The 27,959-nt window shown below is 46.3% G+C and overlaps 1 protein-coding gene across 1 annotated transcript in view; it reads right to left on the bottom strand.

The window, feature by feature from the left end:
- Positions 1-1,672: 1,672 nt before the first annotated feature.
- The window catches only part of st3gal5 (ST3 beta-galactoside alpha-2,3-sialyltransferase 5), a 32,546-nt gene continuing 6,259 nt past the window's right edge, over positions 1,673-27,959 (bottom strand). Inside the window, exons 2-7 of the mRNA XM_041903649.1 lie at positions 7,240-7,346; positions 6,757-6,880; positions 5,985-6,316; positions 3,371-3,557; positions 3,022-3,180; positions 1,673-2,604 (exon numbers count right to left, since the gene is read on the bottom strand). Coding sequence (XP_041759583.1) covers positions 2,347-2,604; positions 3,022-3,180; positions 3,371-3,557; positions 5,985-6,316; positions 6,757-6,880; positions 7,240-7,271 — 1,092 coding nt within the window. The 5' untranslated portion in view covers positions 7,272-7,346 and the 3' untranslated portion in view covers positions 1,673-2,346. The remainder of the gene's footprint in view (positions 2,605-3,021; positions 3,181-3,370; positions 3,558-5,984; positions 6,317-6,756; positions 6,881-7,239; positions 7,347-27,959) is intronic.

The raw sequence follows: 27,959 nt of genomic DNA on the forward strand, positions 1-27,959 counted from the left end.
ATCTTTTTAAGTGGGAGAACGTGCACAATTGGTGGCTGACTAAATACTTTCTTTCCCCACTGTATAAGCAAGAGATCGCTATGTGCACAGGTAAGATCAGGGATATTGACCCTGCGTTTTGAAACAGGTCAGTTTTGTGGTGAAATGGAAGAGGAAAGACTATGTAACTATTGTGACCTCGATGAAATGGAGAATTCAATTAATTTGATCCTCTATGGCCCTTTCTACCACGATATACGCTTGTCCTTATTCCAGAAAGCACACCAGATATACCCTGATATTATGTGGCTGAGCCATGAGGAGAAACTGTCCATTGTGTATTTCTGTTTGCAGAATTTTTAGATAAAGCCTGGAATAAATGAAAAACGGCGACCTACAATTAAAAATTATACAAATATTTAGCTCCTATATAGCAAATGGCACATATGTATATAGGTTGTGTGTAGGCCTGTCTCCCACTTGAATCTTCTCTTGGTGCCAGACTGGGTTGAGTATTATTTTTCCTGCTTTAGGGATACAATTATAGCTTGGATAACCTTATTTACTATTATGTATTGATTTCTTTTTCACTCTTTATGCGGTGCACACTGCACAGAACACCGGAATAATTATTACTGAATTATCGTAATGTTTGTTTATGTGTCAATTAATCCTGTAAGGGATTGGTTGCCAACTGGCGATTTGACACGAAAATAAAACGTCAGTCATTCATACTGTAAGTCCAAATCTTTTTTCTTTACTAACAACCAGGCCAATTATGGTGACATTAAAAAACAAAACAATCAATTTTAAATAAATGTATCAAGCAAAATCATGTTGTAACCACAGAACAAAAAGTGCTTGATTTGGGCAGGAGCTCACCGGAGCTGAGTGCCGGCACCTCAAATGTTCCACTGCTTGAGCGCATGTTCCTCTTATAGAATAGTAGCTTGAAAAGTATTGTGGAGCTCCTGCACCTATATATAAACAGTACCGGCTCCTATCTCAGTCCAAGTCAAGCACATAGAACATATATTATTATCAGTGGCGACCCGTCATTCAGGGCAGATGGGGCAGAGCCCCACCTGTTTTGAGCCCCACATTTTTAGCTTGCCTGTTTTGCATGTTATTTTGTCATTAATACGTGTCACATATCAGTTTGCAAACAATGTAAATAATAATAATAATAATTGAGTTAATAAAACCCATTCAAAAATTGTCTCTTTTTTGCTTTCTTGAGTAAGGCAGCTACAAAATGCAGGTGTTTCAGCCTAGCTCAGTGCCTTCTGTGGTGGTGGGGCAGCCAGTGGAAAATACGGAGAGTAGGTGTTGGTAATGTTCTCTAGTTGCGCCATGATTAGCTCAGTGTTCTGTCACTCGTGGGGACAGTACGTCACCGCCAAGTCTAAGGGTAGAGCTCGAAAATTCAAGCCCCTTGGGTGATGCCAGAGAGTTAAATTAGAAGTGCCCACCCATGAAGGCTCAAGGTCATTGGCCACAGAAAATGAAGTCAAATCACATTATATCAACAGTAGCTTTGCTTGGACTGATCATGTCAACAACATACTTTCGAAATCTTAGCTAGCAGTCATCATCATGAATCAAGTCGACAATCTACTGGCAAATCCTTTTTAATCCTTGTCATTTGAAGAGAAATAATGAAGAAATTATAGATAAAACATATCGGTGCTCATCGGCCATTGGACATAAACATTACACAAGTTGGAAATCACAAATTCAACAATGAGTGGTTTGGAAGGAATCAGTGAAAGTGATTATTATAATAAAAACGAATCTAATGATTACATTAGAAAAATTTAAAAACACAACCAAGTTCAGACATCTCGTGGACAAACTGTACATTCAACTTAAAATCGAAACCATAAAAAAATAACAAAGGTAGTGTTAATTCATACTTCACAATATTTATGGAAATGTTTTTACACTTTTTAGCATTAACTTTATGCTAAGATCTTATTAGTAATGATTAATTAGCTCTTAATAAATACAAAAAACATATTTAAGTTTAGCAGCGATAATACTCTCATTACAGAGGGATTTGTAAAAGCTGTACTAGTACTGCTTCAGGCCTGTAGTTTTCAGCTGAGCAGGGGAGAAGTGCACAGCTTCACTGTTCCCCATCATGTTGGACACATCTAGTCCATGCAGATTCAACATGCTGGCATGCACTAGGACATAGAGTTTGCAGTCAAGTCCCCAGATTCATAGACTCAATCAACTTTTTGAATTCCATGGAATTAAATCAGAACGCTGTTCTCAGGGTGAAAAGTATTGGAATGATAAGCCAGTGGGAAGGTAGATCGTTGGTGTGCAGCTAGCTACGCTGCAGGCCACAAACAGTCTCTTTCAGCTGGGGCAGAAAGTGCAGTGAAGGCCCCCTGTAAGGTCTGATACAGTCCCTTCCCTCACCAGGCTCTGGAGGAGAGCCCTCTCACGGGCCACGTTGTGCATGTTCTGCTCCAGCATAGCTGTCATGGGTATATTGTCATAGTAATGCAATGGCATCTCCTTCTGGCTGAGGTTGTAGCCAAAGCCTGCTAGGCTGACCTCGTCACACAGGTAGGTGGCCAGGTTGAGGGCTGAGATGCCCATGGTGGGCACGTTCTGCACAAAGAGGAGAGCAAACAATGTCAACAAGGTATAGAGAACCGTGAATACAAAATGTATTTGAAAACAGGAACAGTCTTCTCTTGGGCCAAAGAAACAGGTGTTCCAGGTAAAGATTGTTGTGCTAGCAGCCAGCAGCAATCAGTTTACAGAAAAGGTATAGACACATTTTTTTATGCCCACAATGTGAACAGTCAATAGAGTCTGCCATCCCCTGGCAAGATAAACATTCTACCAACTGGGATGATTATGTGCATAGAATATCCGACTAGTAGAGACCTCTTCCAAAACAGCCCCATTATGCCTATACGTCAAGCCTTTTCATTTTGTTCCATTTATTTCAGGTTAGTTAGGGTATGAAAATGTTTTGTAAGTCTTCTGTGTAATGGTGTAACTGGTGAAAGGTTGTCTGACCTGGTCCCAGCCCCAGAGGCGTGACTGTGGGGAGGGGAAGGCCAACAGATCCATCGCCATCTGCCTGATGATCTCCAGATTCAACACACGGAACTTTGATAAGTCTACTGGAATCTCCTCTGGCACCTTCTGCCAGAAAAACAGCCAGTCCCAAAGTGACTGAAATAAAAACAAATCTGATGTTAGGTAAAGGAGTAGGCAGGGTCTGAATTTGCATTTCAAATCGCTCAGCCATGTCTGTGCTCCTTATTAAAAATTCAACAACTAGGCCTAAACATTACCAGATTTCATTCTGTGTCTTTAAATTCATATTTTGTTAATGTTTCCGGTGGTGGGCTTTGCAACTTACAACTCTTTGTCTGTTGATCATTGCTCTGATCCACTTGAAGTCTACAGCCTTGTAGACCACCGCCACAAACTGCAGCTCAGGGTCCACATCCTCCCAGACCTTGGGGCTTCCCTCTGGGTAGCTCATCCGGATGGAGGTCCGGTTCCCCACATCTTTACTGTAGTTCCTCAAAGGACCACTATTTAGCCTGTGGAGCAGTGAACAGAATGTCAACATTGTGACAGAGGTCCACTCATGTAATCATTCACTCTTTGGATGAATCAGCAATCTCTTACAAGTATATACTATAGAAGTTCTACCCTTCTCACTTAGAAATGATATTATTATAGTGATGACTTCTGTTCCACAGAAAAGTCTCATCGTGTTGATAAGCGGCAGGGGGCGGCAGGTAACCTAACGGTTAGAGAAGCGAGCCAGCAACCGGAGGGTTTCCAGTTCGAATCCCGGGTCAGAAGGGGAAAATCTGCCGGGAAGTGAGCTGGCAACCTGAGGGTTGCTGGTATCAAATCCTAGATGCCATTGCCTGCCGTTGTGCCCTTGAGCAAAGAACTTAACCCCCCACAACAACTGCTCCCCGGTTGCCCAGTGTGGCAGCCCCCCGCACCTCTCCAAAGCCTGTATACAGTTGAAGTCGGAAGTTTACATACACCTTAGCCAAATACATTTAAACTCTGTTTTTCACAATTCCTGACATTTATTCCTAGTAAAAATTCCCTGTCTTAGGTCAGTTAGGATCACCACTTTATTTCAGCTTTTATTTCTTTCATCACATTCCCAGTGGGTCAGAAGTTTACATACACTCAATTAGTATTTGGTAGCATTGCCTTTAAGTTGTTTAACTTGGGTCAAACGTTTCAGGTAGCCATCCACAAGCCCCCCACAATAAGTTGGGTGAATTTTGGCCCATTCCTTCTGACAGAGCTGGTGTAACTGAGTCAGGTTTGTAGGCCTCCTTGCTCGCACATGTTTTTTCAGTTCTGCCCACACATTTTATATAGGATTGAGGTCAGGGCTTTGTGATGGCCACTCCAATACCTTGACTTTGTTGTCCTTAAGCCATTTTGCCACAACTTTGGAAGTATGCTTGGGGTCATTGTCCATTTGGAAGACCCATTTGCGACCAAGCTTTAACTTCCTGACTGATGTCTTGAGATGTTGCTTCAATATATCCACATAATTTTCCTTCCTCATGATGCCATCTATTTTGTTAAGTGCACCAGTCCCTCCTGCAGCAAAGCACCCCACATTTACATTTACATTTAATAGAGTGAACAGTCCCACAGCACGATGCTGCCACCCCCGTGCTTCACGGTCGGGATGGTGTTCTTCGGCTTGCAAGCTTTCCCCTTTTTCCTCCAAACATAACGATGGTCATTATGGCCAAACAGTTCTATTTTTGTTTCATCAGACCAGAGGACATTTCTCCAAAAAGTACGATCTTTGTCCCCATGTGCAGTTGCAAACCGTAGTCTGGCTTTTTTATGGCGGTTTTGGAGCAGTGGCTTCTTCCTTGCTGAGCGGCCTTTCAGGTTATGTCGATATAGGACTAGTTTTACTGTGGATATAGATCATTTTGTACCTGTTTCCTCCAGCATCTTCACAAGGTCCTTTGCTGTTGTTCTGGGATTGATTTGCACTTTTCGCACCAAAGTACGTTTATCTCTATGAGACAGAACGCGTCTCCTTCCTTAGCAGGATGACGGCTGCGTGGTCCCATGGTGTTTATACTTGCGTACTATTGTTTGTACAGATGAACGTGGTACCTTCAGGCGTTTGGAAATTGCTCCCAAGGATGAACCAGACTGGTGGAGGTCTACAATTATTTTTTTGAGGTCTTGGCTGATTTCTTTTGATTTTCCCATGATGTCAATCAAAGAGGCACTGAGTTTGAAGGTAGGCCTTGAAATACATCCACAGGTACACCTCCAATTGACTCAAATGATGTCAATTAGCCTATCAGAAGCTTCTAAAGCCATGACATCATTTTGTGGAATTTTCCAAGCTGTTTAAAGGCACAGTCAACTTAGTGTATGTAAACTTCTGACCCACTGGAATTGTGATACAGTGAATTTTAAGTGAAATAATCTGTCTGTAAACAATTGTTGGAAAATGTACTTGTGTCATGCACAAAGTAAATGTCCTAACCGACTTGCCAAAACTATAGTTTGTTAACAATAAATGTGTGGAGTAGTTGAAAAACGAGTTTTAATGACTCCAACCTAAGTGTATATAAACTTCCGACTTCAACTGTATGTGTGTGTGTACTGTATGTGTGTCTTATGGAGGGGTTGGGTTAAAAGCAGAAGTCAAATGATGGTTAGATCTTGTATGCAATTGACCAATAAAGTGATCTTAATCTTGATTAACAAAACATTGCTGGTCAAAGGTGAATCCACTGCCTGGTCTAGAGAAGAGCCATTTGAAAATCCAGTTGCACAAAGCAGGTATTTTACATTTTAGTCATTTAGCAGACGCTCTTATCCAGAGCGACTTACAGTTAGTGAGTGCATACATATTTTTTTCATACTGGTTCCCCCGTGGGAAACGAACCCACAACCCTGGCGTTGCAAACGCCATGCTCTACCAACTGAGCTACACGGGACTGTATTCTCACCTAATGACAACATCAAACTGGTCAAGCAGGGTGCCAAGCTCCAGGCCACGGAGGATTCCTCCATTTCCCATGACCACACAGCGTCTGCACTCCTTCTTCAGCTGCTCTGATGGAGCAGGGAGGAGGTTGAGGACATCCTTCAGTTTGCCACGCATGCCACGGAACCCGAATGGTGGGGGGTATATGAACATTTCTGGAGTCAGCGGTGTGTCCCGCCACAGGAAAGGATCAGTCACATGACTAGAGATCTGGAGCCTTGCTTCCACTCCCTTTCTGGCAAAGGCTGGTCTGCACTTGTTTGAAAGAATGTCCCGTACAAAAGAGTGCACAAGCTGGAAAGATCACATAATTGTATCAAATGCACCACTAAAAAGAAACACATTAAAAAGGGGCTATCTGCAATTGGTAAATCCATTTTTGGACTTTTCAATTCATGATATCGACCCAATGATTATTGAAGAATATAACTTATCAATGCCTCATGAGCTAGTTCAACTTAACTATACACCCCATCAGAACACTAAATATAAGCTTGTTTTACTCCATTGTTTGTAAACAATGTAATTGTAAACAAACACTGTATAGCCTCAAAACATGGTTAAAACTATAATTTTGGTTAGTCCTTGCAACCATAGCCTGCCTATGAATTTGAGAGTGGTTACATTTCTCCAGCCCCATCCCTCAGTGTTGTTATTATTTTAACTACAGATTGCCCCTTTAATAAAATTTAAAGGCAATGCAGAATGGTTAAAACATAGATTAAGGGCCTTACCTTTCGGTGGTTGGGATCCACGTGGCATGCCAAAGGCATCTGTGAGTCAGTATCAAACCAATGAAGGGTTACAACTGCCAGTGAGATCATTAACCCAAGTACCATCAAGGGCACCAAGAAACGTCTGCAAGAACAATATGTTCACTGTTACTTTGTCCATCAAGTACAATGCTTCTTTATATATAATATCATACATGACATAATGCCTCTAGGACAAGTTATTTACAGTGTTCTTCTGAGCCAGGTAGGGAAATTAAGCTATAATTTCTAAACAAATTTGTGGCTGCATGATAAAATGACCATGAGCTCATTCCTGACACAGGTACATGCAAGCACACAGAGTTGCCTAATAATAACTGAGTAACAACTGAATGAGTGATCAGGCACGCAGTTGGAACTCTGTAAAACAGGGTTTCAATATCAAGTGTCTTCATATAGCTACCGGTTATTAATAAATAGGGTGAATCAGCTAATAATACGTACCTGTTGGAGCCACAGCGCTTTGAAATCCTCATATTGTTGTTGTCAGGAAGCTAATGGGTTTCCCTCTGTCCTTAGTGCTGATCAGCCTGTTCCTCATAGGACAGTTCCTACACCCAGTGGCAGGTCATAGGTAATTCAGCACAGCCAAGCCAAAACAGTACAACATGTGTATGGGGTAAATCCATTTGAATTCAATCCCTTTTTGAAAGCATCCCTTTGGATTTGAACAAAACCTTCCAAACATATTTGCCCATTGTACAAGAGCTCAGTAAGTGACTCTTTGGACCTCAATGCCAAAACATTCAAGAGATAAAGGTGCTCAAAGTTGACCTATTTTGCATACCCCACCATACCATCTGACATCCATGTCTTCATCACTGGAAAATAACGGTTTAGATTGATATAATAGAACAGACAATACCATTTGATCCAAGATCCAAGATGGCGTAGCAGTGCGGTCGCTTTTATTTCATCGTCCTGTGTAAATATCCCGTTTCTAGTTTTTTTTGTCTATTTTGTATATATCTCTCAATTTTTACTTTTCATTCTTTAACTAAATATACTTTCCTGCAACCCGCCTCACCCAACGTGGAAAGGATTCTATTATTTCTTTATAACTTTCATCAAGAACCGTAAGCTGATACTAGTGTAGCCGCAACTAAATGGCTACCTGTTATTAGTCACCGTTAGCGTCTTCCCCACTGTCCGTGGCCTACACTATCCACCAGCCAGCTCTAGCTCTAGCCTGGACAATTCGTCGGCCAGTCTGCACAGCGTGCTATCGACCCAGCATGCTATCGACCCAGAGCTTATTGGACTTTCTGCCGGAATCACTGGACCCTAGCGCCGGATCATCACAACCAGCTAGCTAGCTGCAACCTGTTGTGGCTGATTTACCATTGCCCTATAGCAAGCACCAGTTAGCCCTGAGCTAGCCTCAGGCCCATCTCCCGGCTATCTACCTCTCTGTCAACCGGACGGGACCTCCTAGTGTTGACACTGAGCCCCGCCGATCCAACACGACTGGTTTGCCGACGAAATAGTCTGATGTGGTTTCATCAGGCTTCCAGTTGCGACGACCACGAAGATCCATCTGCCAGCCCCGGCCCGCTAGCACACGCAAACTACAACTGTGCTCCCTGCTAGCTGTGCTGAAGCACCAATTTGAACTGCTCTCGGACTCACATATTGCTGTTCACTGGACCTTATGATCACTCAGCTGCACAGCTGATGCCTGCTGGACTGTTCCTTTACACGGTACCCTGTCCTGTTTATTCTGTTTAGTCATAGCCCAAACGTTATCGCTATTTCCAGTTGTTGTCTTAGCTCTCTCTAATAACACCTGTGACTGCTTTATGCCTCTCTCCCATGTCAATTATGCCTTGCCTATTGCTGTTTGTGTAACGATCCCGGCTGTCTGAGTCGGGTCCTGTCTGGTGACTAGTGTTCCTGTTCGTAATCTCCAGTTTCCCGAGGGTTCGGGAACGCTCCGGGGAGCGCTCTTGTTTTCCGCACCTGCATCCCATCAGCAATCTGCACACCTGGTCCTGATCATCACCCTTCTTAGGCTCTGGCCCAACATCCAGTTCCTGCCGGATCGTTAGCCATGAACAGTATGTTTGTCAGCGTATCAGTCTCTGAGCCATTAGTGTTAGTTTTGTTGTTTTGCACCTTTTTGACTTGCTGTGTACTGACCTCCGTTTTGTTCTGTCTGCAGTCTCTCACCCGAACCTTCACCCAACCTCTGCCTGATGGTCGGCGGCTGCCGAGCCAGTACCGGACCAACCACTGCACCCTCAACAACCCATCCACGCCACCCGCTCTGTTCCCTGGATTATTCAGCCTCACTCGGAATCTATTAATAAACACTCACCCTTTGTCTCTACGTACCTTGTCCTGGTCTGCTTCTGGGTTCTGGCTTAGTTAACCGTGACAGAACGATCCGGCCAGTAATGAACCCAGCGGACCTGGACTCTGTTCGCCATGCTATTACCCAGCAGGAGAAGATGTTGGGCCATCATAGCACGGTACTACAGGAGATCGCGTTGTCAGTTCGGAACCTTTCTACCGGTCTGACGGAGGTCCAGAACCAACGCAAGTGTCCGGTGGAGGATCCACTACCGGTTTCACCCATCTCGCCTGCCGCTTCTGAAGCTGTGTCCATCCGTGAGCCCAAGGTTCCGACGCCGGATAAATATGAGGGGGAGCTGGGAAGATGCCGTTCCTTCCTTATGCAGTGTGGACTAGTGTTCGATCTACAGCCCTACTCTTATGCCACAGACAAGGCTAGGATAGCCTTTGTGATTGAGTTGCTGCGTGGTCGAGCGCTGGAGTGGGCTTCAGCCGTTTGGGAACGACAGGATCCCTGCATGGCTTCATACCAGGGGTTCACGGCCGAGATGAGGAAGCTCTTCGACCATTCCGTCCGAGGGAGGGACGCAGCTAGGCGCCTGTTTTCGCTTCGCCAAGGAACTCCGCAGCGTGGCCGACTTCGTGATCGAGTTCAAGACGTTGGCTGTGGAGAGTGGGTGGAACGAGGAGTCTCTGCAAGCGGCCTTTTACCAGGGTCTGTCGGAGCAGCTCAAGGATGAGTTGATCTCCTATCCGGAGCCTAGTGACCTGGACAGCTTGGTAGCTTTGTCTATTCGGGTGGATAATCGAGTCCGAGAGCGAAGGAGGGAGAAGCAATGGGGTCCGTCCAATCGATCAGCTTCTCAGTTCCCAGTCGGGTCGGGTGGTGGACCAGAACACGTCGATCATTCTCCACCACAATGGATTAGTGGAGAGGTCCTCTCTCCCGATTCTGAACCCATGCAAGTGGGGCGGCACGGGTTAACCAAGGAGGAGCGTCAACATAGACGTAAGACCAACTGCTGCCTCTACTGTGGTAGCTCGGGACATTACATCTCCACTTGTTCCCGGCGGTCGTCAAACTGCCCGGCTCGCTAAAGTTGGGAGGACTTTTAGCGAGCCAGTTTCAACCTCTCAGTACCTCTGTCAGACCCCGTTTCCCGGCTACCCTTGTGAACAGGAATCAGAGCTTAGCGCTTAACGCTTTTATCGATTCAGGTGCCGATGGAAGCTTTCTTGATGCCGAGTTGGTGGAACAGCTGGGGCTTTCCAAGGAGCAATTGCCGGAAGCCATTGAAGCGACCACTCTGAACGGCAGTAGTCTGGCACGTATCACGATGAGGACTGAACCGGTTAAGATGCGGTTGTCGGGGAATCATTCTGAGATGATTTCATTCTTCATTCTGCCGTCTTCCCATGTTCCTCTGGTCCTTGGATACCCCTGGCTGAAGGAACACAATCCCACGTTCGATTGGGTGACGGGCAAGGTAACGAGTTGGAGCCTTGATTGTCATGCTAACTGTCTCAAGACTGCCTGCCCCCATTCGGTTCCCAGTCAGGTGATTGAGGCTAAACCCCTAGATTTGTCCCTGGTTCCCGAGACATATCACGATTTGGGGGAAGTTTTCAGTAAGCAGAAGGCTCTGTCACTCCCTCCCCACCGACCATATGATTGTGCCATCAACCTGGTCCCTGGAGCTGTCTACCCCAAGGGAAGGTTATACAGTATCTCCCGACCTGAACGTGAGGCGTTGGAGACCTACATCAAGGAGTCCCTAGCTGCTGGTCTCGTTCGGTCCCTCGTCATCACCCCTGGGGGCAGGATTCTTCTTTGTGGGTAAGAAGGATGGCTCTCTTCGACCGTGTATTGATTATCGGGGTTGAATGACATCACGGTCAAGAACAAGTATCCCCTGCCCTTGATGAGTTCTGCCTTCGACTCCTTACAGGGTGCTACGGTGTTCACCAAGCTAGACCTACGCAATGCGTATCACCTGGTCCGGATCAGAGAGGGGGACGAGTGGTTGACGGGTTTCAATACACCGATGGGTCACTTCGAGTATCAGGTGATGCCGTTTGGACTGACCAATGCTCCAGCGGTATTCCAGAGTATGGTGAACGACGTCCTGAGAGATATGATCGGTCTCTTTGTGTTTGTTTACCTGGATGACATTCTGATCTTCTCGAAGGAACCTTCCGACCACGTCCAGCATGTCCGGCAGGTTCTGCAGCGATTGTTGGAGAATCGCCTGTTCGTGAAGGCCGAGAAGTGCGAGTTTCACGCCCACACGACATCCTTTCTCGGGTACATCATCTCCAGGGGAGAGATTAGGATGGACCAGGAGAAGGTTAGAGCGGTTCTGGAATGGGCCCAGCCCGGTACGAGATTGCAGCTCCAGAGATTTTTGGGGTTTGCGAATTTCTACCGCAGATTCATCCGGGATTACAGCCGTGTGGCCGCTCCATTAACTGCCTTGACTTCCAGTATCAGGACCTTCAAGTGGAATCCGGAGGCGGATCGTGCGTTTATGGATTTGAAGAGGCGATTCACCAACGCACCGATTCTCTCTCAACCGGACACGGCCCGTCAGTTCGTCGTTGAAGTGGACGCGTCTGATGTGGGAGTTGGCGCCATCCTGTCGCAGCGATGCTCCACGGACAGTAAACTCCATCCCTGCGCCTACTACTCGTCGCCTTTCGCCTGCGGAGAGGAATTACGATGTGGGTAACCGGGAGCTTCTCGCGGTGAAACTTGCCTTGGAGGAGTGGCGCCACTGGTTGGAGGGGGCGGAGCAACCGTTTATTGTCTGGACTGACCACAAGAATCTTGCTTACGTGCAATCGGCTAAACGTCTCAACTCCCCGTCAGGCCAGGTGGGCGTTGTTTTTCGGACGATTCAAGTTTTTCCTGACGTTCCGACCTGGATCTAAGAACGGCAAGGCGGACGCCTTGTCCCGGATGTTCTCCAAGACGGAGGAGAGTGGGTCCAAGACCGAGACAATTCTCCCCCGGAACTGCGTCGTGGGAGCAGTTATGTGGAAGATTGAGGAGGAGGTGCTGGCGGCCCTTCGGACTCAGCCCGGTCCCGGTAACGGTCCACCCGGTCGGTTGTTTGTGCCTGAGTCGGTTCGTCCTGCTGTCCTCAAATGGTTCCACGCCAGCAAGATGGCTTGTCACCCTGGCGTGGCTCGGACTATGGCGTTTCTTCGCAGACGTTTTTGGTGGCCTGCCATGGCCGAGGATACTCGGGGTTTTGTTGCTGCCTGTCCAGTGTGTGCGCAGAATAAGAGTACCAATCGGCCCAGCTCTGGACTACTTCACCCCCTTCCTATTCCCCGGCGCCCATGGTCGCATCTGGCCCTGGACTTCGTCACGGGGTTGCCCGCTTCTGAGGGGAACACGGTCGTTCTGACTATCGTGGACAGATTCAGCAAGTTCGCCCACTTTGTGCCAATTGCCAAGCTTCCCTCTGCCTCGGAGACGTCCGAGATCCTGGTTAGGGAGGGTTTCAGGGTCCACGGTTTGCCCAGTGATATCGTTTCCGACCGTGGCCCTCAGTTTACCTCTGCTGTCTGGAAGTCCTTCTGTTTGGCCATTGGAGCTACTGTCAGTCTCACATCTGGTTTTCACCCCCAATCCAATGGTCAGGCGGAGAGAGCCAACCAGAAGATGGAATCAACGCTACGCTGTCTGGTCTCTTCCAACCCCACCTCCTGGGTCTCTCAGTTGCCTTGGGTTGAGTATGCCCACAATACTCTTCCTACATCTGCCACTGGGATGTCTCCCTTCCAGTGCCTGTATGGCTACCAACCTCCCCTGTTTCCTTCTCAGGAGAAGGAGCTCTCAGTGCCTTCTGTTCAGGCCCATATTCGTCGTTGCCACCGGACCTGGCATCGGGCCAGAAAGGCACTCCTTAGAGTTTCGGACCGGTATCAGCTCCAGGCGAATCGTCGCCGGATCCCCGCTCCCACCTATACCATCGGAGATAGGGTTTGGTTGGCCACACGGGATCTTCCGTTACGGACTGAGTCTAGGAAGTTGTTACCGAAGTTCATTGGTCCGTTTGTGGTGGAGAAGGTGATCAATCCAGTGGCAGTTCGACTCAAACTACCGAGGACGCTCAGAGTCCATCCCACCTTTCATGTCTCCTGCCTCAAGCCTGTCTTCCTCAGTCCTCTGTTGCCTCCTCCGCCTCCTCCTCCTCCTCCTCGGATGATCGGAGGTGGTCCTGCCTACACGGTGCGTCGCATCATGGATTCCAGACGGCGGGGCCGGGGTTTCCAGTATCTCGTGGACTGGGAGGGGTATGGCCCTGAAGAGAGGAGTTGGATTCCGCGGCGACAGGTCCTAGATGCGGAACTCATCAGTGACTTCTACCGCCTCCATCCTGGCGCTCCGGGAGTCCGCCCGGTGGCGTTTGGTCGGAGGGGGGTACTGTAACGATCCCGGCTGTCTGAGTCGGGTCCTGTCTGGTGACTAGTGTTCCTGTTCGTAATCTCCAGTTTCCCGAGGGTTCGGGAACGCTCCGGGAGCGCTCTTGTTTTCCGCACCTGCATCCCATCAGCAATCTGCACACCTGGTCCTGATCATCACCCTTCTTAGGCTCTGGCCCAACATCCAGTTCCTGCCGGATCGTTAGCCATGAACAGTATGTTTGTCAGCGTATCAGTCTCTGAGCCATTAGTGTTAGTTTTGTTGTTTTGCACCTTTTTGACTTGCTGTGTACTGACCTCCGTTTTGTTCTGTCTGCAGTCTCTCACCCGGAACCTTCACCCAACCTCTGCCTGATGGTCGGCGGCTGCCGAGCCAGTACCGGACCAACCACTGCACCCTCAACAACCCATCCACGCCACCCGCTCTGTTCCCTGGATTATTCAGCCTCACTCGGAATCTATTAATAAACACTCACCCTTTGTCTCTACGTACCTTGTCCTGGTCTGCTTCTGGGTTCTGGCTTAGTTAACCGTGACAGTTTGGGTTAGTTCTTATTATACAATTTCACTGTAGAACCCCTAGTCCCTCTCAAACTGCCTCATATAGTTCCTTTGTTCCACCCCCTATACACGCCGAGACCAGCTCAATCGGTGCCTCCAATGACGCTATCTCTTTCATTGTTACCCAACGCTTAGGGTTACCTGAACTGTACTCATATCCTTCCATATCCTTTTCTGTACATAATGCCCTGAATCTTTTCTACAACGCCCGGAGAACTGCCCCCCTTTATTCTATGTACCCAACGCACTAGAAGACCAGTTCTTAAAGCCTTTAGTCGTATCCTTATTCTAGTCCTCCTCTGTTCCTCTGGTGATGTAGAGGCTAACCCAGGCCCTGCAGCCCCCAGTATCACTCCTACTCCCCAGGAGCTATCATTTGTTGACTTCTGTAACCGTAAAAGTCTTGGTTTTCTGCACATAAATATCAGAAGCCTCCTTCCTAAGTTTGAGTTATTCACTGCGTTAGCACACTCCGCCAACCCTGATGTTCTAGCAGTGTCTGAATCCTGGCTTAGGAAGGCCACCAAAAATTCTGAAATTTCCATCCCCAACTATAACATTTTCCGTCTAGATAGAACTGCCAAAGGGGGGTGGAGTTGCAATCTACTGTAGAGATAGCCTGCAGAGCTCCATCATACTATCCAGGTCTGTGCCCAAACAGTTTGAGCTTCTACTTCTAAAAATCCACCTTTCCAGAAATAAATCTCTCACTGTTGCCGCTTGCTACAGACCCCCCTCAGCCCCCCAGCTGTGCCCTGGACACCATATGTGAATTGATTGCCCCCCATCTATCCTCAGAGTTCGTACTGCTTGGTGACCTAAATTGGGATATGCTTAACACCCCGGCCATCCTACAATCTAAACTAGATGCCCTCAATCTCACACAAATTATCAACGAACCTACCAGGTACAACCCTAAATCCGTAAACATGGGTACCCTCATAGATATCATCCTGACTAACTTACCCTCTAAATACACCTCCGCTGTCTTCAACCAGGATCTCAGCGATCACTGCCTTATTGCCTGCGTCCGTAACGGGTCCGCGGTGAAACGACCACCCTCATCACTGTCAAACGCTCCCAAAAACACTTCAGCGAGCAGGCCTTCCCTAATTGACCTGGCCCAGGTATCCTGGATGGATATAGATCTCATTCCGTCAGTAGAGGATGCCTGGTTGTTCTTTAAAAGTAATTTCCTCTCAATCTTAAATAGACATGCCCCATTCAAAAATACAGAACTAAGAACAGATATAGCCCCTGGTTCTCCTCAGACTTGACTGCCCTTGACCAGCACAAAAGCATCCTGTGGCGTACTGCATTAGCATCAAATAGCCCCCGCGATATGCAACTTTTCAGGGAAGTTAGGAACCAATATACACAAGCAGTTAGGAAAGCAAAGGCTAACTTTTTCAAACAGAAATTTGCATCATGTAGCACTAACTCCAAAAAGTTTTGGGACACTGTAAAGTCCATGGAAAATAAGAGCACTTCCTCCCAGCTGCCCACTGCACTGAGGCTAGGAAACACTATCACCACCGATAAATCTACAATAATCGAGAATTTCAACAAGCATTTTGCTACGGCTGGCCATGCTTTCCACCTGGCTACCACTACCCCGGCCACCAGCTCTGCACCCTCCGCTGCAACTTGCCCATGCCCCCCCCGCTTCTCCTTCACACAAATCCAGACAGCTGATGTTCTAAAAGAGCTGCAAAATCTGGACCCCTACAAATCATCTGGGCTAGACAATCTGGACCCTTTCTTTCTAAAACTAGCCGCCGAAATTGTCGCAACCCCTATTACTAGCCTGTTCAACCTCTCTTTCGTAACGTCTGAGATCCCCAGAGATTGGAAAGCTGCCGCGGTCATCCCCCTCTTCAAAGGGGGTGACACTCTAGATCCAAACTGTTACAGACCCATATCCATCCTGCCCTGCCTTTCAAACGCTTTTTGAAAGCCAAGTCAACAAACAGATCACCGACCATTTCGAATCCCACCGTACCTTCTCCGCTATGCAATCCGGTTTCGAGCTGGTCATGGGTGCACTTCAGCCACGCTCAAGGTCCTAAACGATATTATAACCGCGATCGATAATAGACAGTACTGTGCAGCCGTTTTCATTGACCTGGCCAAGGCTTTCGACTCTGTCAACCACCGCATTCTTATTGGCAGACTAAATAGCCTTGGTTTCTCAAATGACTGCCTCGCCTGGTTCACCAACTACTTCTCAGATAGAGTTCAATGTGTCAAATCGGAGGGCCTGTTGTCTGGACCTATGGCATTCTCTATGGGGGTGCCACAGGGTTCAATTCTTGGGCCGACTCTTTTCTCTGTGTATATCAATGACGTCGCTCTTGCTGCTGGTGACTCTCAGATCCACCTCTACGCAGACGACACCATTTTGTATACATCTGGCCCTTCATTGGACACTGTGTTAACAAACCTCCAAAACGAGCTTCAATTCCATACAACACTCCTTCAGTAGCCTCCAACTGCTCTTAAACACTAGTAAAACTAAATGCATGCTCTTCAACCGAACGCTGCTTGCACCCGCCCACCCGACTAGAATCACTACACTCGACGGGTCTGACCTAGAGTATGTGGACAACTACAAATATCTAGGTGTCTGGTTAGACTGTAAACTCTCCTTCCAGACTCACATTAAGAATCTCCAATCCAAAGTTAAATCTAGAATCGGTTTCCTATTTCGCAACAAAGCCTCCTTCACTCATGCTGCCAAACATGCCCTCGTAAAACTGACTATCCTACCGATCCTTGACTTCGGCGATGTCATTTACAAAATAGCCTCCAACACTCTACTCAGCAAATTGGATGTAGTCTATCACAGTGCCATCCGTTTTGTCTCCAAAGCCCCATATAATACCCACCACTGTGACCTGTACGCTCTTGTTGGCTGGTCCTCACTACATATTCGTCGCCAAACCCACTGGCTCCAGGCCATCTATAAATCACTGCTAGGCAAATCCCCGCCTTATCTTAGCTCATTGGTCACCATAGCAACACCCACCCGTAGTCTGCGCTCCAGCGGGTATATCTCACTGGTCATCCCCAAAGCCAACACCTTTGGCCGCAATTCCTTCCAGTTCTCTGCTGCCAATGACTGGAACAAATTGCAAAAATCTCTGAAGCTGGAGACACTTATCTCCCTCACTAACTTTAAGCATCAGTTGTCAGAGCACCTTACCGATCACTGCACCTGTACACAGCCCATCTGAAATTAGCCCACCCAACTACCTCATCCCTATATTGTTATTTATTTTGCTCATTTGTACCCCAGTATCTCTATTTGCACATCATCTCTTGCACATCTATCATTCCAGTGTTAATACTAATTGTAATTATTTTGCACTATAGCCTATTTTATTGCCTTACCTCCATAACTTGCTAAATTTGCACACACTGTATATATATGTATTTCTGTTGTATTTTTTGACTTTGTTTTGTTTTACCCCATATGTAACTCTGTGTTGTTGTTTTTATCGCACTGCTTTGCTTTATCTTGGCCAGGTCGCAGTTGTAAATGAGAACTTGTTCTCAACTGGTTTACCTGGTTAAATAAAGATGAAATAAAAAAAATAATAAAATAACAAATTTAAGTTGACATTCGACAGTAGGTGGACCGGCGGCCATCTTTCTGCTAGTAATTAGAAGTAAAAATGTCCATTCAATTTCAATGGTGTACCAGCTAAATTGCAGTGGTCTGAAGGGATAGGTCCATTCTATGAATTATATTATTTCTATGATTGAAATGACACACTCAAGGGACACTCTTTCCACGGCACTTCGATGCAGAATATATTTTCGTAGCAGGTTAGGAGTGCATTTTCGCTAAGCCTAACCGCAACGCTTTTCCTAACCTTTACCTAATTCTCCTAACTTTCTGCTTAAATTCTCCTAATCTGCTACGAAAAAGTAACTTCCGGTCGTAGCTGTATCGAAGTGGCGTCAAGAGTGTTCATGTAGCACTATATTGGATTACTCCAATATGGTATCCTTCCGCTCGGCAGGATACATTCAGAGTAAGAATTTTTGAATAGTCCCTTGTACCGGGTAGTGCTGCGGCTGACCCCCTTAAATAGCTGCCGCCACACTACTTCCACCTCTTCCTTTTCTCGGCTCATTCCAGAGGATTCGCTTGGTAAGAGCTCTATGTTAGCATGTACAGTGCATTCAGAAAGTATTCAGACCCCTTGACTTTTTCCACATTTTGTTACGCTGCTCCTCAATCTACACACAATACCCCATAATGACAAAGCAAAAACAGGTTTTAAGAAATGTTTGCAAATGTATAAAAAAAAAATAAGCATTTACATAAGTATTCAGACCCTTTACTCAGTACTTTGTTGAAGCACATTTAGCAGCGATTACAACCTTGGGTCTTATTGGGTATGACGCTACAAGCTTGGCACACTTGTATTTGGGGAGTTCCTCCCATTCTTCTCTGCAGATCCTCTCAAGTTCTGTCAGGTTGGATGGGGAGCGTCGCTGCACAGCTATTTTCAGGTCTCTCCAGAGATGTTTGATCGGGTTCGTCCGGGCTCTGGCTGGGCCACTCAAACACATTCAGAGACTTGTCCTGAAGCCACTCCTGCGTTGTCTCGGCTGTGTGCTTAGGGTCGTTGTCCTGTTGGAAGGTCAACCTTCGCCCCAGTCTGAGGTCCTGAATCAAATCAAATCAATTTTTATTTGTCACATGCGCCGAATACAACAGGTGTAGACCTTACAGTGAAATGCTTACTTACAAGTCCTTAACCAACAATGCAGTTCAAGAAATAGAGTTAAGAAAATATTTATTAGATAAAATAAAATAAAAAATAAATAAAAAAAAGTAACATAATAAAATAACAACAACGAGGCTATATACTGGGGTACAGGTTAGTCAATGTGCGTGGGTACAGGTTAGTCGAGGTAATTTGTACATGTAGGTAGAGGTAAAGTGACTATGCATAGAGGGGGGGGTCAATGTAAATAGTCCGGGTGGCCATTTGATGAATTGTTCAGAAGTCTTATGGCTTGGGGTTAGAAGCTGTTAAGGAGCCTTTTGGACCTAGACTTGGCGCTCCTGTACCGCTTGCCGTGCGGTAGCAGAGAGTACAGTCTATGACTTGGGTGACTGGAGTCGTGGACAATGTTTTCGGCTTTCCTCTGACACCGCCTAGTATATAGGTCCTGGATGGCAGGAAGCTTGGCCCCAGTGATGTACTGGGCCGTATGCACTACCCTCTGTAGCGCCTTACGATCAGATGCCGAGCAGTTGCCATACCAGGCGGTGATGCAACCGGTCAGGATGCTCTCGATGGTGCAACTGTATAACCTTTTGAGGATCTGGGGACCCATGCCAAATCTTTTCAGTCTCCTCAGGGGGAAAAGGCGTTGTCGTGCACTCTTCACGACTGTCTTGGTGTGTTTGGACCATCACAGTTTGTTGGTGAAGTGGACACAAAGGAACTTGAATCTCTCGACCCGCTCAACGATCAGCTCCTTTGGATTGATCACTTTGAGGGAGAGGTTGTTGTCCTGCCACCACACTGCCAGGTCTCTGACCTCCTCCCTATAGGCTGTCTCATCGTTGTTGGTGATCAGGCCTACCACTGGTGTTGGAGTTGTGCTTGGCCATGCAGTCGTGGGTGAACAGGGAGTACAGGAGGGGACTAAGCACGCGCCCACGTCAGCTACGGAGAGCATGATCACACAGTCGTCCAGAACAGCTGGTGCTCTCATGCATACTTCAGTGTTGCTGGGCAGCATCACTGGGCAGCTCGCGGCTGAGTTTCCCTTTGTAGTCCGTAATAGTTTGCAAGCCCTGCCACATCCGCTGAGCGTCAGAGCCGGTGTATTAGGATTCAATCTTAGTCCTGTATTGACACTTTGCCTGTTTGATGGTTCGTCTGAGGGCATAGCGGGATTTCTTATAAGCGTCCGGATTAGTGTCCCGCTCCTTGAAAGCGGCAGCTCTAGTCTTCAGCTCGGTGCGGCTGTTGCCTGTAATCCATGGCTTCTGGTTGGGATATGTACGTACGGTCACTGTGGGGACGACGTCGTCGATGCACTTATTGATGAAGCCGGTGACTAAGGTGGTATACTACTCAATGCCATTGGATGAATCCCGGAACATATTCCAGGCTGTGCTAGCAAAACAGTCCTGTAGCGTAGCATCCGTGTCATCTGAGCAAGTCACTGGTATTTCCTACTTTAGTTTTTGCTTGTAAGCAGGAATCAGGAGAATAGAATTATGGTCAGATTTGCCAAATGGAGGGCGAGGGAGAGCTTTGTATGCGTCTCTGTGTGTGGAGTAAATGTGGTCTCACGTTTTTTTTCCTCTGGTTGCACGTCACTTGCTGGTAAAAATTAGGTAAAACGGATTTAAGTTTGCCTGCATTAAAGTCCCCGGCCACTAGGAGCGCCGCTTCTGGATGAGCATTTTCTTGTTTTCTCGTTGAGTGCGGTCGTAGTACCAGCATCGATTTGTGGTGGTAAATAGACGGCTACGAAAAATATAGATGAAAACTTTCTTGGTAGATAGTGTGTGTGTCTACAGCTTATCATGAGGTACTATACCTCAGGCAAGCAATACCTTGAGACTTCCTTAATATTAGACATTGCGCACCAGCTGTTACTGACAAATAGACACACACCACCACCCCTCGTCATACCGTACATAGCTGTTCTGTCCTATCGATGCACAGAAAACCCAGCCAACTGTATATTATCTGTGTCGTCGTTCAGCCACGACTCGGTCAAACATAAGGTATTACAGTTTTTAATGTCCGGTTGGTAGGATAGTCTCATCCAGTTTATTCTCCAGTGATTGCACGTTGGCCAATAGAACGGATGGTAGAGGCGGGTTACCCACTCGCCAATTAATTCTCACAAGGAACCCCGATCTCCACCCCCTGTACCTCAATCAATCAATCAATCAATTTTATTTGATATAGCCCTTCGTACATCAGCTAATATCTCGAAGTGCTGTACAGAAACCCAGCCTAAAACCCCAAACAGCTAGTAATGCAGGTGTAGAAGCACTTTTCTTCATGCGAATGACGGGGATTTGGGCCTGGTCTCGGAGAAACAGTATATCCTTCGCGTCGGACTCATTACATAAAACATCTTTGTCCAATAAAAGGTAAGTAATCGTTGTTCTTATATCCAGAAGCTATTTTCGGTCATAAGAGACGGTAGCAGCAACATTATGTACAAAATAAGTTACAAGAAATGCAAAAAGAAAACAGCACAGTTGGTTAGGAGCACGTACAACGGCAGCCATCCCCTCCGGGGCCATTCTAAAATGCGCTCTGGAGCAGGTTTTGATCAAGGATCTCTCTGTACTTTGCTCCGTTCATCTTTCCCCTCGATCCTGACTAGTCTCCCAGTCCCTGCCGCTAAAAAACGTCCCCACAGCATGATGCTTCCACCACCATGCTTCACCGTAGGGATGGTGCCAGGTTTCCTCCAGACGTGACGCTTGGCATTCAGGCTAAAGAGTTCAATCTTGGTTTCATCAGACCAGAGAATCTTGTTTCTCATGGTCTGAGAGTCCTTTAGGCAAACTCCAAGCGGGCTGTCATGTGCCTTTTACTGAGGAGTGGCTTCCGTCTGGCCACTCTACCATAAAGGCCTGATTGGTGGAGTGCTGCAGAGATGGTTGTCCTTCTGGAAGGTTCTCCCATCTCCACAGAGGAACGCTGGAGTCGGGTTCTTGGTCACCTCCCTGACCAAGGCCCTTCTCCCCCGATTGCTCAGTTTGGATGGGCGGCCAGCTCTAGGAAGAGTCTTGGTGGTTCCAAACTTCTTACATTTAAGAATGATGGAGGCCACTGTGTTCTTTGGGACCTTCAATGCTGCAGAAATGTTTTGGTACCCTTCCCCAGATACAGTTGAAGTCGGAAGTCTACAGTGAGGGAAAAAAGTATTTGATCCCCTGCTGATTTTGTACGTTTGCCCACTGACAAAGAAATTATCAGTCTATAATTTTAATGGTAGGATTATTTGAACAGTGAGAGACAGAATAACAACAACAAAATCCAGAAAATCGCATGTCACAAATGTTAAATTGATTTGCATTTTAATGAGGGAAATAAGTATCAATCAGAAAGATTTCTGGCTCCCAGGTGTCTTTTATACAGGTAACGAGCTGAGATTAGGAGCACACTCTTAATGGGAGTGCTCCTAATCTCAGCTTGTTACCTGTATAAAAGACTCCTGTCCACAGAAGCAATCAATCAATCAGATTCCAAACTCTCCACCATGGCCAAGACCAAAGAGCTCTCCAAGGATGTCAGGGACAAGATTGTAGACCTACACAAGGCTGGAATGGGCTACAAGACCATCGCCAAGCAGCTTGGTGAGAAGGTGACAACAGTTGGTGCGATTATTCGCAAATGGAAGAAACACAAAAGAACTGTCAATCTCCCTCGGCCTGGGGCTCCACGCAAGATCTCACCTCGTGGAGTTGCAATGATCATGAGAACGGTGAGGAATCAGTCCAGAACTACACAGGAGGATCTTGTCAATGATCTCAAGGCAGCTGGGACCATAGTCTAAGGCACTGCATCGCAGTGCTAGCTGTGCCACTAGAGATCCTGGTTCGAGTCCAGGCTCTGTCGCAACTGGCCGCGACCGGGAGACCCATGGGCGGCGCACAATTGGTCCAGCATCGTCCAAGGTAGGGGAGGGTTTGGCCGGCAGGGATGTGGGTTCGTTTCCCACGGGGGGCCAGTATAAAAAAAATAAGAAAAACATGTATGCATTCACTAACTGTATGTCGCTCTGGATAAGAGCGTCTGCTAAATGACCTAAATGTAACACACTACGCCGTGAAGGACTGAAATCCTGCAGCGCCGCAAGGTCCCCCTGCTCAAGAAAGCACATATACAGGGCCGTCTGAAGTTTGCCAATGAACATCTGAATGATTCAGAGGAGAACTGGGTGAAAGTGTTGTGGTCAGATGAGACCAAAATTGAGCTCTTTGGCATCAACTCAACTCGCCGTGTTTGGAGGAGGAGGAATGCTGCCTATGACCCCAAGAACACCATCCCCACCGTCAAACATGGAGGTGGAAACATTATGCTTTGGGGGTGTTTTTCTGCTAAGGGGACAGGACAACTTCACCGCATCAAAGGGACGATGGACGGGGCCATGTACCTTCAGCCAGGGCATTGAAAATGGGTCGTGGATGGGTATTCCAGCATGACAATGACCCAAAACACACGGCCAAGGCAACAAAGGAGTGGCTCAAGAAGAAGCACATTAAGGTTCTGGAGTGGCCTAGCTAGTCTCCAGACCTTAATCCCATAGAAAATATGTGGAGGGAGCTGAAGGTTCGCGTTGCCAAACGTCAGCCTCGAAACCTTAATGACTTGGAGAAGATCTGCAAAGAGGAGTGGGACAAAATCCCTCCTGAGATGTGTGCAAACCTGGTGGCCAACTACAAGAAACGTCTGACCTCTGTGATTGCCAACAAGGGTTTTGCCACCAAGTACTAAGTCATGTTTTGCAGAGGGGTCAAATACTTATTTCCCTCATTAAAATGCAAATCAATTTATAAAATGTTTGACATGCGTTTTTCTGGATTTTTGTTTTGTTATTCTGTCTCTCACTGTACAAATAAATCTACCATTAAAATTATAGACTGATCATGTCTTTGTCAGTGGGCAAACGTACAAAATCAGCAGGGGATCAAATACTTTTTTCCCTCACTGTACATACACTTAGGTTGGAGTCATTAAAACTAGTTTTTCAACCACTCCACAAATGTCTTGTTAACAAACTATAGTTATGCCAAGTCAGTTAGGACATCTACTTTGTGCATGACAAGTAATTTTTCCAACAATTGTTTACAGACAGATTATTTCACTTATCATTCACTGTATCACAATTCCAGTGGGTCAGAAGTTTACATACACTAAGTTTACTGTGCCTTTAAAAAGCTTGGAAAATTCCAAAAAATTATGTCATGTCTTTAGAAGCTTCTGATAGGCTATTGACATAATTTGAGTCAATTGGTGGTGTACCTGTGGATGTATTTCAAGGCCTACCTTTGTAGACCTCCACAAGTCTGGTTCATCTTTGGGAGCAATTTCCAAACGCCTAAAAGGTACCACGTTCATCTGTACAAACAATAGTACGCAAGTATAAACACCATGGGACCACGCAGCCGTCATACCGCTCAGGAAGGAGACGCGTTCTGTCTACTAGAGATGAACGTACTTTGGTGCGAAAAGTGCAAATCAATCCCAGAACAACAACAAAAGGACCTTGTGAAGATGCTGGAGGAAACAGGTACAAAAGTATCTATATCCACAGTAAAATGAGTCCTATATCGACATAACCTGAAAGGCCGCTCAGCAAGGAAGAAGCCACTGCTCCAAAACCGCCATAAAAAGCCAGACTACGGTTTGCAACTGCACATGGGGACAAAGATCGTACTTTTTGGAGAAATGTCCTCTGGTCTGATGAAACAAAAATAGAACTGTTTGGCCATAATGACCATCATTATGTTTGGAGGAAAAAGGGGAAGGCTTGCAAGCCGAAGAACACCACCCCAACCAAGAAACACGGAGGTGGCAGCATCGTGCTGTCGGGGTGCTTTGCTGCAGGAGGGACTGGTGCACTTCACAAAATAGATGGCATCATGAGGAAGGAATATTATGTGGATATATTGAAGCAACATCTCAAGACACCAGTCAGGAAGTTAAAGCTTGGTCGCAAATGGGTCTTCCAAATGGACAATGACCCCAAGCATACTTCCAAAGTTGTGGCAAAATGGCTTAAGGACAACAAAGTCAAGGTATTGGAGTATCCATCACAAAGCCCTGAACTCAATCCTATAGAAAATGTGTGGGCAGAACTGAAAAAGCATGTGCGAGCAAGGAGGCCTACAAATCTGACTCAGTTACACCAGCTCTGTCAGGAGGAATGGGCCAAAATTCACCCAACTTATTGTGGGAAGCTTGTGGAAGGCTACCCGAAACGTTTGACCCAAGTTAAACAATTTAAAGGCAATGCTACCAAATACTGATTGAGTGTATGTAAACTTCTGACCCACTGGGAATGTGATGAAAGAAATAAAAAGCTGAAATAAATCACTCTCTACTATTATTCTGACATTTCACATTCTTAAAATAAAGTGGTGATCCTAACTGACCTAAAACAGGGAATTTTTACTAGGATTAAATGTCAGGAATTGTGAAATACTGAGTTTAAATGTATTTGGCTAAGGTGTATGTAAACTTCCGACTTCAACTGTATATGCTTCGACACAATCCTGTCTCGGAGCTCTACGGACAACTCCTTCGACCTCATTGCTTGGTTTTTACTCTGACATGCACTGTCAATTGTGGGACCTTATATAGACAGGTGTGTGCCTTTCCAAATCATGTCCAATCAATTGAATTTACCACAGGTGGACTCCAATCAAGTTGTAGAAACATCTCAAGGATGATCAATGGAAACAGGATGCACCGGAGCTCAATTTCGAGTCTCATAGCAAAGGGTCTGAATACTTGTGTAAATAAGGTATCCGTTTTTTATTTGTAATACATTTGCAAAAATGTCTAAAAACCAGTTTTCGCTTTGTCATTATGGGGTATTGTGTGTAGATTGATGAGGGAAAAAACTATTGAATCCATTTTAGAATAAGGCTGTAACGTAACAAAATGTGGAGAGTGAGTCACGTGTCGCTAGGCACACCACGCTGATCTCTCACCGGATGCAGCCATCTTGCCTAGACTCTTGTGTGTTCCACAGTGAACAAGCTATGCAGTAGCTAGCTTAACGAGAGTAGACCACTGCAGGACTAAGCACACTCCTTACATCCTGCCAACACCCCCATGTGTAGCAGAATGAACTATAACGTGGCGTGAGTTACAGCCGACCTACACGTATAAGCAAGGATTGAGCTAGACATGTGTGAGTTCGTGTGCTCTGCCCCTCCCCCACATTCAGGCAGTTCACACCCCGTTCACGTCTCCGCTCATTCAGATAGTGTATGAGACTAAGGCTGGTACTGTACAGTCATGGTCAAAGGTTTTGAGAATGACACAAATACTAATTTTCACAAAGTCTGCTGCCTCAGTTTTGATGATGGCAATTTGCATATACTCCAGAATGTCATGAAGAGTGATCAGATGAATTGCAATTAATTGCAAAGTCCCTCTTTGCCATGAAAATGAACTTAATCCCAAAAAAACATTTCCACTGCATTTCAGCCCTCCCACAAAAGGACCAGCTGCCATCATGTCAGTGATTCTCTCGTTAATACAGGTGAGAGTGTTGACGAGGACAAGGCTGGAAATCACTGTGTCATGCTGATTGAGTTAGAATAACAGACTGAAAGCTTTAAAAGGAGGGTGGTGCTTGAAATCATTGTTCTTCCTCTGTTAACCATGGTTACCTGCAAGGAAACACGTGCCGTCATCATTGCTTTGCACAAAAAGGGCTTCACAGGCAAGAATAATGCTGCTAGTAAGATTGCACCTAAATCAACCATTTATCGGATCATCAAGAACTTCAAGGAGAGAGGTTCAATTGTTGTGAAGAAGGCGTCAGGGCGCCCGAGGAAGTCCAGCAAGCGCCAGGACCGTCTCCTAAAGTTGATTCAGCTGCGGGATCGGGGCACCACCAGTGCAGAGTTTGCTCAGGAATGGCACAAGCAGGTGTGAGTGCATCTGCATGCACAGTGAGGCGAAGACTTTTGGAGGATGGCCTGGTGTCAAGAAGGGCAGCAAAGAAGCCACTTCTCTCCAGGAAAAACATCAGGGACAGACTGATATTCTGCAAAAGATACAGGGATTGGACTGCTGAGGACTGGGGTAAAGTCATTTTCTCTGATGAATCCCCTTTCCGATTGTTTGGGGCATCCGGAAAACACCTTGTCCGGAGAAGACAAGGTGAGCGCTACCATCAGTCCTGTGTTATGCCAACAGTAAAGCATCCTTAGACCATTCATGTGTGGGGTTGCTTCTCAGCCAAGGGAGTGGGCTCACTCACAATTTTGCCTAAGAACACAGCCATGAATAAAGAATGGTACCAACAAATCCTCCAAGAGCAACTTCTCCCAACCATCCAAGAACAGTTTGGTGACGACCAATACCTTTTCCAGCATGATGGAGCACCTTGCCATAAGGCAAAAGTGATAACTAAGTGGCTCAGGGAAATTCTGACAAACTCCAAGCATTGATTATGCAAGAATGACCTGCCATTAGTTTAGGATGTGGCCCAGAAGTTAATTGACAGCATGCCAGGGCGAATTGCAGAGGTCTTGAAAAAGAAGGGTCAACACTGCAAATATTGACTCTTTGCATAAACTTTATGTAATTGTCAATAAAAGCCTTTGACACTTATGGAATGCTTGTAATTATACTTCAGTATACCATAGTAACATCTGACAAAAATATCTAATAACACTGAAGCAGCGAACTTTGTGAAGACCAATACTTGTGTCATTCTCAAAACTTTTGACCACGACTCTAGGTCCGTAGTATTTTGACTATTACAGTATTGCACAGTGTATACTATAGACAACAGTAATATTACACTGTTGGCTTCACTTCCACAGAGAAACTAAATAGCTATTATGGTGTTTCATTGTGACAAATACGGGGTACCCCTGCCCACGGGGGACACACACTCTGCCTGCATGACCAGTCTTGGGTTAGATCACGTACACCGAGCGCTTAGAGAACCCATTAGTTGTCTGGCCTGCGCCGCCTTTGGGGAAAGCATGCGCATAGCATGCCTGGAGGGGATGAAGGCCACATTACAGTCCTCCCCATCTGATGACCGTATTCCTCCCTCTGGGATGGTGTGTCTTCGCAGTAGCACCCCTTTGGCCGCCACCCCCCACCACCACCACC

The sequence above is a fragment of the Coregonus clupeaformis genome, chromosome 2 (genome assembly GCF_020615455.1).
Source record: "Coregonus clupeaformis isolate EN_2021a chromosome 2, ASM2061545v1, whole genome shotgun sequence".
Lineage (NCBI taxonomy): Eukaryota > Metazoa > Chordata > Actinopteri > Salmoniformes > Salmonidae > Coregonus > Coregonus clupeaformis.